General features: G+C 40.5%; 2 protein-coding genes across 4 annotated transcripts; one reads left to right on the forward strand and one right to left on the reverse strand.

Moving 5' to 3' along the window:
- Window positions 1–9,040: 9,040 nt before the first annotated feature.
- si:ch211-161h7.8 (thiosulfate sulfurtransferase/rhodanese-like domain-containing protein 3) lies at window positions 9,041–11,784 on the reverse strand. Of its 3 annotated transcripts, none has more exons than XM_046068124.1 (4): window positions 11,594–11,784; window positions 10,059–10,181; window positions 9,815–9,977; window positions 9,041–9,443 (listed from the first exon to the last, which is right to left on the reverse strand). In XM_046068124.1, the coding sequence occupies exons 2-4, from the start codon at window positions 10,147–10,149 to the stop codon at window positions 9,389–9,391; spliced, it is 309 nt and encodes a 102-aa protein (XP_045924080.1). In that variant the 5' UTR covers window positions 10,150–10,181; window positions 11,594–11,784; the 3' UTR covers window positions 9,041–9,388. The 3 variants fall into 3 exon arrangements, with proteins under 3 accessions (XP_045924080.1, XP_045924063.1, XP_045924072.1); XM_046068107.1 differs by lacking the exon at window positions 11,594–11,784 and adding an exon at window positions 11,133–11,484; XM_046068116.1 differs by lacking the exon at window positions 11,594–11,784 and adding an exon at window positions 10,289–10,510.
- Window positions 11,785–14,169: 2,385 nt separating this feature from the next.
- On the forward strand, window positions 14,170–15,730 carry LOC123982570 (cystatin-B-like). Its single transcript, XM_046068181.1, has 3 exons — window positions 14,170–14,340; window positions 14,476–14,577; window positions 15,420–15,730. The coding sequence occupies exons 1-3, from the start codon at window positions 14,269–14,271 to the stop codon at window positions 15,546–15,548; spliced, it is 303 nt and encodes a 100-aa protein (XP_045924137.1). The 5' UTR covers window positions 14,170–14,268; the 3' UTR covers window positions 15,549–15,730.
- The last annotated feature ends 2,129 nt before the right edge of the window (window positions 15,731–17,859 follow it).

The following is a 17,859-nucleotide window of genomic DNA, read 5'->3' on the forward strand; positions in this document are numbered from 1 at the left end:
GACTGACATCTTAAATCCCCAATCATATGACCATCTTTCAACTTTTAATATAGCACTCTGTATACTATTAGTCACATGTCTAATGTTTTTCCCTCTTTTCCATATAGCCCCATCATCTGCATAAAGTGATGACCCAATATCTCTATCAACATTTACAAAAATGTCATTTATCATGATGTTAAACAAAATAGGGCTTATAGCGCTCCCTTGAGGAACACCATTTTCAATTTCAAAATCCTCCGACACAGCATCTCCAACTTTAACACTGAAAGTTTGGTTGGACAGGAAGTCTAAAACCCAGTCTTCTGCCAATACCCATTTCATGCATTTTTATCAGTAGTCCTTCTCTCCACATTGAATCATAAGCTTTCTCAATATCAAAATATACTATGACCTCTTTCATACTAACCGCCTTTTCTGCCTCATTGCTAACTTTAACTAAAGCGTCTACCGTAGATCTTCCTTTACGAAGTCCACTTTGGCATTTGTTTAGCAGTCCTCTTTGCTCTAAATAATATGACAATCTACAGACAATTATCTTTTCCATCTATTTACACAAGTGCGATGTTAAGGCTATAGGTCTGTAGCTTCCTGCATTAGTTGTGTCTTTACCAGGTTTACCAAAAGGTAGTATCAGAGCACTTTTCTAACTATCAGGCATTGCACCTTCTCTCCATATCTTATTGAACAGTTTTAGTATAATTTCGAAGACTTCTTTTGGTAATTCTCTAAACATAGCATAGCATAGTTGATCTTGTCCTGGAGCTGTATATCCACTTGCCTCTAGGACCAGTTTTAACTCATGTAATGAAAAGTCCATGTCAAGTGCCGATTCATCACTATCTTTTTTCTAAGTTACACCACTATTTGTTCTTAAAATATCCTTTTTCCGTTGTTTATGTATTTCATCTAAATGGCTCCCACTATGTACACTTGCAAACCTCTTACCTAGTAGCTCAACTTTCTCCTTATTTGTTATTGCCAGGTGTTCTCCATCTATCAGCACTGGGATTTTAACTGATTTTTCTTTTCCCACTCATCTTTTTGATCATTGCCCAAATGTCACCCAATTTAACTTCTCTACCAATGGAGGAGCAGAATTGCCTCCATGCATTCTTCTTGGATGACTTAATTATTTTCTGTGCCATAGCCCTCTTTCTTTGATAGTCAACCAGGTTATCTTGGCTCAAATGCTTTCTTAAGATTCCGAATGCATGATTTCTGTCTTTTATAGCATTTTTACATTCATCGTTCCACCATGGAACTATTTTCTTTTTCTCATTCACTGTGCTCTTATGGATGCAGGTTGTTGCAGCACTAATAATCACGGAAGTCACTGCTACTGCGCAGCTATTTACATCACCCTCCATCGACATTCTTTCAGATTTCTAAGTACAAAGTTCTCTGAATTTTTCCCAGTTAGCTTTATGAAAACACCATCTCTCTATTACATAACCTTCCTGAACATAGATATCACAGTTGATCACTCCCTATGTTGGTATCATTCTTTACATTCCATTCACATAAATTACTCATATTTACCGACACTAAAGTAAGATCTATACAAGGAACATTGTAACATTAACCCTGGTACCTCTTCCATCATTAAGCCAAGAAAGTGATCTCTCCTCGATTAGTTCTTCAACTACTTCTCCATTAGTGTCTGTATGGTCACTTCCTCACAGAGTATTGTGAGCATTAAAGTCTCCACACCATATTTCTCTACTATCAACACTTTGAGATCTCATGGAATGTTTGCATTGATAATTTCTTGCACAGAAGGAGGGCAGAGTTCTTGTCAGATGGGGCTTAAGATGGCTGCTGTCATCCAGGCAACCAATCAGGAGGCAGCAATCAGCCCTGCTGGACCAATTCATAGTGCCCACCGGTAATCCACAGCTGCGTAACGTCAGTGGTGAGATGACGTCCCTCACCAACTTGCTGACAAAGATGGTGCCTGGTCTGTCTAAACAATACTGTATAATTGACTGTGCGTCGTCAAGTAATTCAGAAACATTTTTCCTCTCCTGAAATGTTTGCGCATGTGTGACGGCCCCTGTGTGATCCGGTGAGGCATCACTCTGTGGGAGTGATACCTCACCACTGTTAACCATCTTTGTTTTGTTGAGGTAATTGCTGATCGGGTGCACCTTGGACCTGTGAGCCAGGCGAGATAAAGCTCCACTTGAGCAAACTACTTTCTCTTCTGCCTTCTCTGCAATCCAGATGTAAACGATGGCCTGATGACCCTGACTGCCACAACTTGTTTTGAGTTATTTATGTTACAGAGACACACCTTGCGCATTTAAATAGTTATGTTTAGTAGTGATGGGCTGAGGCTTTTCTCAAAAGCAAATCACAATTGCTGTGTCAGGGCACACCTTGAGAGCAACTAGGGGTTAAGTGTCTTGTTCAGGGACACACACCACTACCTTATCCATTTTCACAATCAACATACTTTATTGACCTACGAGAGTGAATTCTTTGTTGCAGATACTCGCAAGGCCTAAACGGAATAGAAATAAAGTTTTGAGTGAATTTATAGTGAGTAGAGAATATAATAAAGTATACAAATCTAAGAATATAGTAATAAATGTGGATATCTACAGTATTTCACAGTAGGTTATTAACAGATGTGTAATGATAATTAGCAGGAAAGTTATAGGCCCTAGTGTAATAATAATAATGAGTGGTGGCAGTGATGAGGTGTAATGGATTAAAAATCTGTAACTGAGTAAAGTTGAAGTTGTTTCAAGAATGATAAATGAAAAATGTCTCACATTTGTTATATGTCAAGAATTTTATTCAGAAATATTCAGCTGTGGCTGAGTCGTTTTTCTTTTCAAAATTGACATCCCCAGCCTTGGAAAAGTTTGGTGACATGGAACATTTGTTGCTGGCAAAAAGTATGTTTTGGCCTACAGGTGCGGACATACTACAGCAGGTCGCTCCAATAAATCAAAGGATTGTGTGTCCTTGGAACAAATCTGTCAAACGAGTTAGAGGCTGATGTGTGGTTTGTTCCAGACACTGTGAATCAAGCGTAGAAGCAGCAGGCCACCTGTCGAAACAGGGGTGAAACGCACCAAAGCCTTGCTTCACTTTCGTCACGTGACATTGACGTTTTGAACCACGCTTTGAAGCAGTGTATCGAAACGTCTGTGTTTCAGTATCTCAACACAGCGTCGACACGTCAGTATCGAGCGTCCCATCCCTAAGTTCACTCTTTTGTTAAATAAATCACTTTTGATCATTTATGCTGCCTCGTTCCCTCTTTTGTAATGACCCTTGAGCCAGGTTGTGACAAAAGGGGGGCTCTCGACGGTCTTAGTATTTGGGCAATTTGATAAGATAGGGGATCAGTGCAGTCATAGTATTGTTGTAGAAATGTTTTGGCTTGAGAAAATGTGAGCTCATTCATCTTGGTAAGGTAACAACAAACAATCAAATGTGTGTGATATGTAGGCCTATGTATTGTGGTCCAGTTTGTTGGGAGTGTGGCAGCCCGTTGGAATGGTAAGAAGCTTGTCTTACTTTGGTAATTGTTTGTTCGCTTGTTTTGTTCATTTGGGGTAGCGCTGTGGTGATATACAGTAGGTTGGCGGGTAAGTGAAGTCTTGTTTACTGGCATTTGAAATAAATTTGTATGTGTCTTGTTCTTTTACAAATTAGTTGTTGTTGCTGCAGTCAACAGGTTATCCAGGTGTTGTGGCTCCTTGTGTGCGTATTGCTAATAGAAGTGGTTGGAGTTTTCTCTTGTAGGCTGTAGCGACGGTCCACTTTTGGGCTTGTTGAGCTGATCCTTGGTAGTGTTGTGGCGAATGTGGGTGAAACTTTTAGCTTGGGAGCATGTACGTGGTTTTGGGAGGGTTGCTAGTGTCCTAATTGCTTTTCCAAGCCAGCGGTCATTAGTGCATAAATACCCACCACAAGTAGCTGCATGAAGACTAGGGATGAGTTAGTTAGCTGGGTTGATCTAGATGGCGGGGAAACTCCATACCAGGTGAGGTTTAGTCCTCTTAATGCGCATGAGGAAGCTGCACTACCTTGCTGGGTCTGTTGCTGTGGTTTTGATGTGCCAGTGTAGTTTATTGTAATGGCAGATTGTAATGTGTTTATTGCAGCTATGTCTGAAGAGGCATTGGAGCGTTGTGCTAAGGAGCAGCTACTAAAGATTGCGGCGCACTTCTCGGTAGTGATAGGTGACAAATGCCTTAAAGAGAACATAAAGGTGGCTTTGAAGTCGGAGTTGAGAGAGAAAGGTGTGTTTCCGCTGGTGCACTTATTCAGACTCAGGGCTTAATGTTTGAACAACAAAAGGAACTGTTGTTGATTCAGCTTGAGCATGACAAATTTAAACATGAGTTGCAAATTAAAAAGCAGATTGAGGTGGAGAGGATTCGGCAAGAAGCAGAGCAGGCCAAATCAGATCTGGAAGGGCACCGCTTAACTTTGGCAAATGACAGTAAGGGGTTAAGTGGAGATCAAAGCAGGCAGTTGTCTGGAGCTGTGCGTTCCTTTGATATTAATAGTTTAAGACTACTGCCACAGTTTAACAAGAAGAACCCTGATACTTTTATGTATTATTTGAGCGTGTTGCTAAGGCTAGAGTTTGGCCTGATGCAGATTGTGCATTGATGCGTTGTCATGTGCCCCTCTGCTCTTGATGCATCAAAAACATGCTTCCTGGCCACATTGCAGCGTGTGTTAGTGAGAGAAAGTGTGTCACGGCGGCAGATGCGGCTGCGTCAGCAGATGAGTACTTGTTGCTTCATAAACGGAGTTTTAGAGAGTGTGCTACAACGCATGAGTGTTCTTAGAGAGCTGATGCACCAAAGTCAAAAGCAGTATCGTGAGGTAATGTTGACAACACTAACTGTAACTACTGTCATGGAAGGGTCACTGGAAGGCTGATTGTCCACTTCTGCATTTTAGAAACAAACCTGTAATATCAAAGGTTAAGCCTGTGGCAGCAGCTGCGCTGGTTGTTACAGACTGTGTATCTGAGTTGCTTACAACAGAGCTTGAACCAGATGTCTTGGCAACTTATGCTCCTTTTATTAGAGATGGGTTTGTGTCACTGGTAGGAAGTGAGGCTAAGGTTCCAGTAAAAATTCTGAGGGACACAGGGGCCTTTGACTCTGATATTGTGCGATCTGTGTTGCCGCTGTCAGAAGAAACGGATATGGGTAACTGTATACTAAGCTGTGGAATGGGTTTAAATGTTTTGCCCATACGTTACATAAGTTGGTCCTGGGCTGTGAGCTGGTAAAGGGAGCGGCAGCTGTAGGTGTGTGTCCAGCGTTGCCCATTGAGGGGATTCATTTCATTTTGGGTAATGGGCTGGCTGGTAGCCGTGTTTGGGCAGATTCTCCTCCCTTGCCAGTTGTTACATCTTGTCCAGTTAAGTCTGTTGACCATCTCGCCGCTAACTTACCTGGAGTTTTCTCAGCCTGTGTCAGTACACGAGATATGAGTAAAGCTGAATCTGAGGGGAAATCTGATGGGAGTGAAGTTGATTTTATGGCTCCATCACTGTCTGACTTTCCGTTATCTGCGTCACAAACTGTGATGTGTCAAAATACTCGGTATCCTGCTGCGTATCCGTTGAGGGCAATTACCACTAAAGCAGTAGTGAAAGCTCTAAGTCAGTTTATTTCGGTCTTTGGCATTCCGAAGGTCATCCAGAGTGATCAGGGGTCTAATTTCTCTTCACACATGTTTGGTCAAGTCTTGAAGTTGTTGCGTGTCCGTCATAACCAGTCATCAGCCTATCATGCACAGTCAGGGGGCATTGGAAAGATCTCTCCTGCGTGCATACTATGTGGAGTTGGATAGAGACTGGGAGGAGGGTCTTCCTTGGCTTATGTTGGCTGCAAGAGAAGCTGTACAGAGAAGTATGGGTTTTAGTCCTGATGACTTGGTTTTTGGACACAAAGTGCGTGGACCCTTGGCTGTTTTAAAGGATGGCCTGGTGGAGGTGGAACCACCTAGAAATTTGGTTGATTTTGTCAAAGGCTTTATCATCTGTTTGTAGCAGGTGAAATGGCGAGGGAGAAATTGCAGGTGTCACAGAGTAAGATGAAAAATATCTATGATCGGCGTGCGGGACATCAAGAGTTTAGTCCGGGAGATGAAGTGCTTGCCCTGATGCCTGTTGCGAGCTCGCCGTTTCAGGCTAAATATGCTGGTCCCTATAGAGTTGTTGAGAGGAGGTCTGACCAGAATTACATAATTGCAACACCAGGACGGGAAAAATTCAACACAGTTATGTCATGTCAACCTTCTCAAGACATATTATAAACGTGAGGCTGAGGTAAGGCAGACAGTGAGACAAGGTGCATCCTGTCCTGCTTGTGAGTTCGGTTTCAGAATCACAGGAGGCAGATGGAGTGCCAGAACCAGATGACAGTTTGTTGTATGGTTGTCAAAAAAAATTCTGAGACACTTTGAAACCTTGATAGTCTGTTGTTGCATTTGACTGAGTCTAAGCATGGTGAGTTGTCTGATCTGATACAGAAATATCCATGTCTGTTTGGCGATGTTCCTACATGCACAAATTGGATCGAACATGATGTTGATGTCGGAGATGCACAACCAATTAAACATCGCTTTTTACCGCATGTCTCCGGAGAAACATCTGGACTCTGAAGTTGCTTACACGATGGAAAATAATATTGCTGTCCCTTCATCTTGTAGTTGGTCCTCTCCGTGTATTTTGGTCCTGAAGGCTGATAAATCGACTATATTTTATACAGTCTTCAGAAAGGTAAACTCAGTCACTAAACCAGATTCCTTTCCACTTCCGCGTATGGACGACTGTATAGATCAGGTTGGTTCTGCCAAATTTGTTAGCAAGACTTGCTTAAGGGATATTGGCAGGTTCCGTTGTCTGCACGTGCTCAGGAGGTGTCAGCATTTGTTACCCCATCTGGACTCTCTTATAGAGTCATGCCTTTTGATTTGAGGAAAGCTACAAGGACATTCCAATGACTGATGAATCGTGTGGTCAGGTCTGGAAGGTTGTTCTGTTTACCTAGATGATCTGGTTATTTATAGTGACACATGGCACGCTCATCTTAAATGCATTCGAGCTTTGTTTGACAGGTTGTCTGAGGCACATCTGACTATAAATTTGGCCAAATGTGAGTTTGCGAGGGCAACAGTTACGTATTTGGGACGTGTAGTGGGGCAGGGCTGTGTAGCTCCAGTCCAGGCCAAAGTTAGGTCAGTAGAACATTTTCCTGTGCCTACAACTAAAGTTGCAACGGTTTTTGGGTCTAGTCGGATACTATAGGAGTTTCTGTACAAACTTCTCTACAGTTGTTTTTCCTCTGAGTTGTTGGAAGCTAAGGCAAAGTTTGTGTGGTCTAATGAGTGTCAGCAAGCCTTTGAGAACATCAAGTTTCTGTTGTGTTTGTCTCCTGTGTTGATAGCGCCACAGTTTGATAAAACATTCATGCTCTAAGTAGATGCAAGTCAGGTTGGTGCAGGTGCTGTTTTGTTGCAGGAGGACAGTCGGGGAATGGCGAGACCAGTTAGCTTCTTTTCTAAAAAATTCTGAATGAATTATTCAGTGATAGAGAAAGAAGCGCTGGCACTTGTTTGGGCTTTGCAGCATTTCGAGGTGTCCATTGGAGGGGGGAACTTGTTGTGCACACAGATCACAATCCGCTGACGTTTTTACAGTCACTTAAATGTCGAAATCAGAGGCTCATGAGGTGGTCGCTGTGTTTGCAAACCTACACATTAGAGATTACACATATTAAAGGAGTGGATAACGTAATAGCAGACGCGTTGTCACGTGCCCCTCTGCTCTAAGATATTGACCTGTTTTTTCTCCTATGCCTGTTTTCTTAATTTGCTTCCCAGGTACCGGGGTTTGCTGAAGATGGAATTGGGGGGGAAGTGGTAGTCCAAGCACAAGTTGAAGGTCAACTGCACATTTCTGCTGTGTGTATATATTTTGCCAATTTTGTAACATTTAATGATCTGGATTATGTTAGGTTATGTTAGTTATGGTTTGTTTTGCCAGCAGCTCCTCTGGGCCACCGACTTTATGGTGGTGAGGTATCACTCTGTGGGAGTGATACCTCACCACTGTTAACCATCTTTGTTTTGTTGAGGTGATTGCTGATCGGGGCACCTTGGACCTGTGAGCCAGGGGAGATAAAGCTCCACTTGGGCAAACTACTTTCTCTTCTGCCTTCTCTTCTGTAAACCACGGCCTGACCACCCCAACTGCCACATCTTGTTTTGAGTTATTTATGTTACAGAGACACACCTTGCACATTTAAATAGTTATGTTTAGTTCACTCTCTTGTTAAATAAATCACTTTTGATCATTTATGCTGCCTCGTTCCCTCTTTTGTTATGACCCTTGAGCCAGGTTTTGACACATCACAAGCCTCTATGGGCAACTTCTAACCACTTGAGAGACCTCGAGCTGTCTTAAATAACTGGGAGAGTAAGAGTGATTCTTAGCTTTAAAAAAATTGATAACTTGCTTTTATTCTTAAATTTTAAAGTAGGAGTAAATTTCATGAATTCTCAGCACTTGAGACCAAAATGGCACTTGATAAATGATGGTTAATTATGGTTATGGTCAACACTTGATGCCAAACAGTGGATCACTTCACAAATCTGAGGTAGAACATTCAAAACAATTGTGATAAAATATTTTTTAACAAATATGCATGAGTAAAATTAAAGGCTTTTTTCAGTCCTTTTTCCTTTAACAAAACATCTTGATAAAAAATTAAGTCCTTTGTGTCTGATTCGAGTGAATACATACATTTATTGAATATTTATTGAACATTTGTTGTTGTTGAAAAAAAATTTCTGAGATAATTGTTTTATTGTCCAGCCCTACAGCTCATCAAAAGTAATTTCTCACTCTCTATTTTTCACTATTCTGTTTTGCTTTGTCAAATCAGTGAACTAGACTAGAGCTGACCCCTCCCCACCCCTCCAAAATGGCGTGTAGTTCAGAATTGGGACAAAGTTCAGGCCTACAAAGATGTACAGAGACATGTTAAAATTTCTGAATACCGGTATTTTATTAAAAAGCATTAATCAATTTGTCATGAATCATATGTCTTCTCACAGAATAAAAAGGATACACTGCATGTGCAAAACCTTAATGGCAGTGTTGACTCAGTAGTGAAAGCATGGCAAGTTATTGCCTATAAAGTAATAATTAATATGAATACATCAGTGAGGAACAGTCAGTGTGAATTCAAATTGTAACTTATTTAACAGTCAACATGATATAAAAGTGTTGCTCAACAGTAATAAATGTGTCATTTCTCATTTACATTCAGTGTTGTATTAGCTATATTTTTAATAAAGATATGGAATCAGAGTGCAGAGCTCAGCCCGGATTCATTCATTTTCCTTCTTGTTCTGCCCATTCACTGTATCCTCCTTTGTAATGCCTCGCCCTGAGAAGAAGGAGCATAAAGACAAGACCTTATTGCTGCTGTTTGTCTTTCTTCTAAAAGGTCATCCAGCGTTCAACAAAACAAAGCAGCATGCGAGAACAGTATACTCTAGTCTCAGCACGGATTAATAATTAAATAACACAGAAAAATAGTGCTGGATAGCTCCATACAGCTCATTATGTATTTTAGCAGTGTCCACAGTACCTGATTTCATTAATATTTGATGCAGTTGGTCTGGAATTATATTCAGAAATGTATTTATTTGCTGTCTTCCCACTTTGAAAGCTGACCGTGACCTTTAATGGGTTGTGCAATAGCTGGGCTACCGGATTGATATGTTTCATGTGTGTAAGGCGCTCCTGTTGTTTTACCTGTTAAATCCCAGCTGGCAGGCGATGTCCAGGGCTTTGGAGCTCCTGTAGCCACTTTTGCAGTGAAACACAATATTGTCGTCATCTTTCCTAGGAGCCTTCACTTTAAATTTCTGCTGAAAATGCACCGGGGACAGCTTCAGAGACTCCTCCAGGTTGTCCACTGATATAGACACACAAACAATATGAAAGTAAGAACCCACAGGAAGCTCATCCCCACTTTGTACATGTATTTAACACTTACGTGGGATGTTCACAGCATCTGGGATGCGTCCGGCCTGGTATTCATCAGGATTTCTCACATCAAATAGCTGAATGTCACGGTTGGACAGCATGGTCTTCAGCTGTGAGTAGGTCACCACTGAAGCTGAAACATAAAAGATTACAAACCCTTTAGTATGAAGGTTAAATTCACCCTTTGTGAAACTGGACCCTTTCCCCCCCACTGAAGCCTGTTAAAACTTATAAACTCACCATCCATGGTTTCAATAGTAACCTGTGTTACTTTAGCGTGTCAGTGTTGCTGCAGCTGTGAGGGTAAACTAGAGCTTTCCCTACTGACAGACAATTGTTGTCCATTTGAAACAAAAATGCCGGAGTCAACCAAACTCTCCGTTTCAAACAATCACATGTTGTGGGACAATCAGTTTGACAATGCTGGCAGCAAGCCAGCAGATATTTCACTTAAGTAAAGGTCTGGCATTTAAAGTGTTACCTAAGTAAAAGTACACATGTATGTATATATACATAAAAGTAAAAGTACTCGTTCTGCAGAATGGCTCATAATAATGTAGATTAGATAAATGGGTTGTGAATTAATGTGCTCATCACTCTAATGCTGCAGCTGGCAAAGGTGGGGCTAATTCTAACTACTTAGGATCAATAAAGTCTCATCTTAAACTGTTTAACAGGCTACATCATGCTTTATTTGTTGATTATATTTTATATTGTTAATCTCAATCCACAAAGTAGGAGGAGTAAACAGTAGGTATCAATTAGCCTCTGAATTGTTTGAGAACATAAAAAAATACTCAAGTAAATGAGTAGGCTACCTCAAAATTGTACCTTCGTAGGCTGCATTACTTGAGTAAATTTATTTTCCACTACTGGCTCTAATAATGTCATTAACGATAAATAGGTTTATGGCTACATTACATTTTTACAGTAGCAAGCAGACAAATAGCGCTTTTAAAACGAGATTTCACCACTAGACCTATACCATTGTGAAACACAGCTGATTGAAATTCACTATGCAGACGCAGGCCGAAAGCACACAAGGTGATTCTTTGTTGGACAGAGACCAGCAAATATGTTTTACCGCTGTCCGGTGCTCCTCCGCATTGTGGACTCGAGGTTGTAAAAGCCCGAAACGCTGAACCTAAGGTCGGGTAAGACCTGCGGTTCACTTCTGCGACAGCCTGGCAGAAACTTCGTGACAGCACATAGGACAGCATTGTGTAGACAGGTGAGCCGTGAAGTGAACTCTTGCCCCGCTGATCTCAATCACACAGGCCGGTGTTCCTCCTCTTCTTCTTAAGAAACGTCCTACTCAACGCTGCATTTGTTGCCATCCTCAGGTTGGAAAAGTTATAGCCAAGGTCTTCTTGTAATTTCTGAATTAACACATTTATTTATCTATTTATCCTAAATTCTTAAATACAGTATCATGTGCTTTTCCTTTCCAGCCTCAGTGCAATCATCATTCAGGACTGGCATTGTTGGTTTGATAACTTTACCAGACATTTTATGGATTCTGGATATGGAGTAGGCTATGCTCACCTTTTTCTGCAATCCTTAATCACACATCCTGCTTCATGGAAATACACATCAGGCTAATTAGAGCAATGTTGTAGGTCAGTGCTTGCAGGAGTTAGCTGTTGAATTCTCTTCAAACTTTGAGTATTTAGAAAGAAATCTTTGCCTTTTCATTTGATGGCAGCCTGAGACTTGCTGGCCATGTCTTCATGAGTTTTGTTTCAGAGCTTAAAGCCAGTTAGAGGCTGGTCCACGATCTCAGTGGATCTGTGCATTTCAGCTTCTATCAGCTGGACAAACTTCACAAAACACCCAGAAGGCCTCAGCTTGTACAGTTTTGTCCATGTAAATTTTCTAATTCAGTCTATCATTAAAACGAATCCCACAGACATTTCAATGATTTAACTCTTTCCAGCCTTAGGCTGCTCAGACCTCATGTACACATCATTTTATCTACAGAGTTATTCTAATCCCATGTTTCTGCTTTAACATATTCACAAACCAAAACTGTGCTTTTAGAATAAGGGCATTATTTATACACTATTACTTTAAGAGTATGGATGATAATAAGTCAACCTTTCTCCTGCGGAGTTTCTTAAGGGAGTGCCTCTTGCTTCGACTTTGTTCTTTGTAAACCACCCACAGATGTAGGAGTATTGCATATTAACTTAAATCTCTCTGTGTCTGTGTGTGTCGACTAGGTGGGAATAGAATTATTGCCTTTACTTTTATAGTGTGAAGCACTTTGTGTTACATGGCTGTTGTATGAAAAGTGATATACAAATGATGATCGATTGATTGATTGATGTGACGAGGAGTCATGAGTGGGCATTGGTCGGCTAAAGGTTGGAAATCAGTGCAGGCAATTTGATTCAATTTCACTTTTCAACCAGATTACCAATCTCTGCTCCCGGCAGAATTTACTTTAGTAAAAACTTATAATAAAATAATAAATTTTCTGTCTGTCTTGAGATTCTTTATTGGCGTCAGCAGGAACAAATTCTACACAAAAGCCCAAAGACAATGTTTTAAAACTATAGATCAGCTGAATATAGAAATGAAGATTTTTAAATTATATTTTTACACTGATCCTGGTTCAGCATTTGGTCGGCCACAGGAATATCTTACTGAGCCTGGATTTCTCACACTTGTCCAGCAGATGCCCTCATTGGGTTGGTCAGGGCATCAGCCTTTCTGTGTGCTTGAAGCTGAAGTGGATGTGTGTTCATCAGTGGACAGGACTCCCCCTGACTGTGCACATGCTATTAATCATAATTTTCTCCCATTCAGCTACATGATGGTGATCCAAGTTGTACTAAAAAAAGACTGAAGTCAGGGATACATTCAAGCCAGTCATGTTATTGCACACCAAACTTGAAAAAACTTTTACTCGTAGACCTTGTTGACCATGTCAGAAACACGTCAGAATCACCAAATATCAAAGAGCAATTTGTTCAAGAAAACCAAAGGAAAGGAAACCTTTCAAATTTCAGACCAATCTGAAGGACATTCTACTTAGTCTAGCCAAATAAAACTCCGATGGCTCCAAACATTCATAATGCAGACTTCAGAAAATCAATTATCATTATTGACGTTCCTAAACAGCAATTCGCCGTAAAATCATTATGTCTTGTAGTTTTCACTTTAGCTGTGTGTGTGTGTGTGTGTGTGTGCGTGTGTGTGTGGAGTAGACAGGGCCCCACAAAGATGAATGAGCTGTGTGGTGTCCGAACAATAATACTGAGATGATGTGTTGAGAAGAAACCCACTTGACACTGTTCTTGATCATAAAAGTTTATTAAATCAAAGAGTTCAGCATCAATTACAAGCTCTGCAGCAGCTTGGAGAGAGACCCAGCCCGATGACCACTCTGTCTCTCTGTACATCAAACATAGCTTATATAGGATATGTTTAGGTATCTGTTAGGTACCATAGAAGGGTTTGTGTCTGAGTCTGCAAAAAAGCTCAAACCCATAGATGGGTACAGTACTATTCTGAGGTAACAAAACAAGGGGTTAGAGGTCAAATTCTATAGAAGGGTTCAGTCCCTACATAACCACCAATCACTGCTCTCCGCAGTGCGCTTTAGGATACTCAATCATTTACTATGGCCCATTGAGTGATTTATAACCTGTTCAAGTTGTGTGTTTTGAAAGTGGATTTGAAATCTTATCATCATCCTAAAAACTTAATCAGTCACGTTCACAAACTTCTTCAGTGAACGTGTGCAAGTTTTATTTTACAAACCATAACTGGACGATGGTTTAAACCCTTGTGCAGTAAAGCTTTTTTTTACTGTTTTCTTCCGTCACTTCCCAGCAGACTGATGAACACGACAGTCAGCTGACACATCCACACACTGCCACGCCTCGGACTAACCCATGTTGTCTGTAAAGAGGGGGGAATAATTAGTTCAGGACAATTAAATGTTTTAAACCTTCATTTCCGACACTTTAAATGGTGTACGTTAGACATAAGTAATTAGTCTATAAGTCTATTTACAACTCAGAGACTGTGTTTTTTGTTTTAATTTGGTTCGCGACATCGTTTTCAAAACACCCCCCCTTCGCCGATGGTATAATCGTATGACGATCGCAAACACAGAGGAATGACTCCCTGACTCAAATTGAACGTCTCACTGTTACAAACTCATCGCTTACTTTTGCGATCTGCTTATTTTTCCACTAAAACGTGTCACAATGCCGATGATGTGTGGAGGGACCTCCCCGCCAGCTGAGGCGGATGAAAAAATCCAGAAGATCTGCGACATCGTAAGTAGAAAAAAAAAGAAGTAAAATTAGGCTATGGCCTGCACTATGACTTTCTTCTCTCAAAACATTACTCACACACAGCAAACGGAGCCTGTGTTTCATTTTATATGTTGCTTTCGCCTCGTTGTTCCTCAGGTGAAGCTTCATGCGGAGCAGAAAGCAGGGAAGACCTATGATGTTTTCACAGCCAAGAGCTACTCGACGCAGGTAGTGGCGGGGAGGAACTACTTCATTAAGGTAATTATTGTTTACAAGGCAAAGGGCACAATAAGGTAGTCTACTGTGGCCCCGAGGTCCTGGCAGATGATTTGATTATCTTATGCGTAGACTGTACTATCTTTCAGGACTTTAGTGGCACTTGTAAATTTTCTGGAAGCAAGGAAATGCATGTCCCTCTATTCACAGTAAATAACCATATTTTTTATTCTATTCACACCAAATGTAGCCTACATAGTAGGCTATTGGAGAAAATGAAAAGCAAAAGCTGACATTTTACAACCATTATGTTTTAGTGGATCCTGGCCCTCTGGCCTTAACAAATCCAGCCCTAAAACACAAATAAGAAACTCCATTTAGTCCATTCAATGCAACCAACAGCAGCCGATCACATTTTAATAGCCTACCAGGTGTGAATGGGGTGTCTGAGAAGACTGATGCAGAGGGGACCGTCCAGCTGCACTGTGGTGCTTAAGGTGTTGCATGAGGTCAAAGAGGTTTAGGTGTGGGAGATGGGTTTAGTAGTTTGAAAAGAAAACAAAAACGTACAAATTTCTTGAGTCGCCACCCAACCCTTAATTAGAGTCTGAGTCTCAAGAGTTGGTGGAGACCAGAGAAGGAGCTAAAAGAGAGTGGATATTGAATACTGATTATTTTAGCACGTTGTCATAAAAATTGCAGGTGACTCAAAATAAATGCTAATGTTGCCCTGTATCTGCTGGATGTGTAATTAAGAGTCTGCTAACAAGTTTTGCCGTCTTAACCTAGAAGAAGATATGTGTTGTGTTTTACAGCTGCTTCCTCCAACTGGCCAAAACACTCTGTGAATGCAGGTCCTTAACTTTACTTTTACTTCCTTGCAGGTTCACGTGGGAGGAGATGATCACGTGCACCTACGTGTTTATGAAAAACTCCCATGTTATGGAGGAGAGATTTTGCTGAGTGACATGCAACAATCCAAGAGCCACCACGACCCTATTGAGTACTTCTAATGGGATCCCAAATGAAACATCAGTGCCACCAGGCTGCAGTGTCATTGTAGTCTGTTTATTATCAGATTGTCCCGCTCCTCTATATAAAACAGTTTATGTAGTTCATGATGTTAGGAGTAGGTCAAAATATATAAAATAACAGTTTTGTACAACATGAATGAATAAATGGACCAGACTTGTAATTCTGTTACGTGTTTCTTTTCTTTCTGTGTCATTTGTAAAATAGCTGAAGCCTCGATGTCTATGAAGATTCTCAGTCATCCAGGTCATAGTTAAACCTATTGAAGATACTGGAAGACGTTTCGTCCCTCGAGGGACGAAACGTCTTCCAGTATCTTCAACCAAGTCCAGTTGCCCTTGATTTTAACCTTCGTTGGATAGCTGAAGCCTCATTTCTGGTAATGAAGAAAGGGCAGTCAGATAAGTTGGATTTATCCTGCTGATACGGTGATGAATGATATTTTCAGGGTGTTGGGTCATAAAATTTTATAAAAGGTAGTGTAGCACAGTTGTGTCTCTGAATTGACAGTGGAGTTCTGTGACCTTTTTCTAACCACACAAGGATTTGGTTAGAAGTGCAACAATAACAATAATAAACATTGAACATACACTACAAGAGAGACACATTTAGAGATTTCTTGCTTGTTCATTGCCAATACAGTCAACATCTTAAAATAAGAATAATGTATATTCCTAAAAATAATAAAGGTAAATTTAATTGGTTGCATTATAACCAGTTTTAAGGTGCCTCTATGACTTTGTGCCTCTTATTTCGTGATGCTTCTTTCAACTTTTCTAGCAGAGCAATGAAAACATTCCTCGTTAGAAACATTTTTTTAAAAATCAACTCAATCATAATAATCTAGTTAGAAATGCTGAAACGGTTGACTGTACAAACCACATCACACTGCAGCTGTGCTGAGCCACACCAGATTGTGTCAGCAGTATTTGTGGATGCCTGGAATTTCGCATCAGTCAATCCCTGTTTGCTTCATCTTGTGACTACAGTTCCTCTTTGTTGAGCACGCGCTGCATGATGTTGTTCCTATTACTAGACGAATAATAAAGAAGTAATAACATTTGTTGTTATGAAAAGCCCTGTGAGATAACTGTTGTTGTGATTTGGCGCTATATAAATAAAATTGAATTGAATTGAATTGAATTTGGCCATCAAGTTCTTCATATTATCTGTTTTTAGCCCTCTGAAATATTTACATGCATATGGATTAAAGTGGCCACCTTGGATTATTACCCCAGTGGAAAGCATAGAATTCATTAAAAGCAGGGAAAGCTGGAATAAGTTAAATCTGATAGTGATCAACTTTTCTTAACTGAACTGAAGGCTTGTGTGGCTGTAAACAAAAATGTTCAGAATCACAGCACTCCACCCTCAAGGTGAAAGTCACAACTATGCCATGCTATTTGTTTTAAGGTGGGGCTGCACAGAAAAATGCAGATTTAAATCTCAAAAGCTCAGAAGAAGTTTCTGTTGGAGTCTGCAATGTACAAAGTTCAAATAGTTTAAACGGCAAAAAGTTAAGAGTTAGACGTTGAGTTTTTAACTGATAATGTTTCCACAGACTATCTGTGGTTTGGCTTTCAGTTTTCCAAACCTTGTGACAGTTTACAGTGTACACATATACAGGTGCTGGTCATATAATTAGAATATCATCAAAAAGTTGATTTATTTCAGTAATTCCATTCAAAAAGTGAAACTTGGATATTATATTCATTCATTACACACAGACGGATATATTTCAAATGTTTATTTCATTTAATTGTGATGATTAAAACGGACGACTAATGAAAATCCCAAATTCAGTATCTCCGAAAATTAAAATATTACTTTAGACCAATACAAAAAAAGGATTTTTAGAAATGTTGGCCAACTGAAAAGTATGAACATGAAAAGTATGAGCATGTACAGCACTCAATACTTAGTTGGGGCTCCTTTTGCCTGAATTACTGCAGCAATGCGGCGTGACATGGAGTCGATCAGTCTGTGGCACTGCTCAGGTGTTATGAGAGCCCAGGTTGCTCTGATAGTGGCCTTCAGCTCTTCTGCATTGTTGGGTCTGGCGTATCGCATCTTCCTCTTCACAATACCCCATAGATTTTCTATAGGGTTAAGGTCAGGCGAGTTTGCTGGCCAATTAAGAACAGGGATACCATGGTCCTTAAACCAGGTACTGGTAGCTTTGGCACTGTGTGCAGGTGCCAAGTCCTGTTGGAAAATGAAATCTGCATCTCCATAAAGTTGGTCAGCAGCAGGAAGCATGAAGTGATCTAAAACTTCCTGGTAGACGGCTGC

Source organism: Micropterus dolomieu, linkage group LG01, assembly GCF_021292245.1.
Source record: "Micropterus dolomieu isolate WLL.071019.BEF.003 ecotype Adirondacks linkage group LG01, ASM2129224v1, whole genome shotgun sequence".
Lineage (NCBI taxonomy): Eukaryota > Metazoa > Chordata > Actinopteri > Centrarchiformes > Centrarchidae > Micropterus > Micropterus dolomieu.

What these genes read in the sequence shown, in the direction of transcription:
- si:ch211-161h7.8 (XM_046068107.1), bottom strand. Translation starts at nt 11,268, where the DNA reads ATGCTGTCCTATGTGCTGTCACGAAGTTTCTGCCAGGCTGTCGCAGAA. An exon ending in CGGAGGAGCACCGGACAGCG is followed by an intron (nt 10,182 to 11,132) that starts GTAAAACATATT and finishes TTTATGTTTCAG; the next exon opens with CTTCAGTGGTGACCTACTCA. An exon ending in AGATGCTGTGAACATCCCAC is followed by an intron (nt 9,978 to 10,058) that starts GTAAGTGTTAAA and finishes TGTCTATATCAG; the next exon opens with TGGACAACCTGGAGGAGTCT.
- LOC123982570 (XM_046068181.1), top strand. Translation starts at nt 14,269, where the DNA reads ATGCCGATGATGTGTGGAGGGACCTCCCCGCCAGCTGAGGCGGATGAA. An exon ending in TCCAGAAGATCTGCGACATC is followed by an intron (nt 14,341 to 14,475) that starts GTAAGTAGAAAA and finishes GTTGTTCCTCAG; the next exon opens with GTGAAGCTTCATGCGGAGCA. An exon ending in GGAGGAACTACTTCATTAAG is followed by an intron (nt 14,578 to 15,419) that starts GTAATTATTGTT and finishes ACTTCCTTGCAG; the next exon opens with GTTCACGTGGGAGGAGATGA.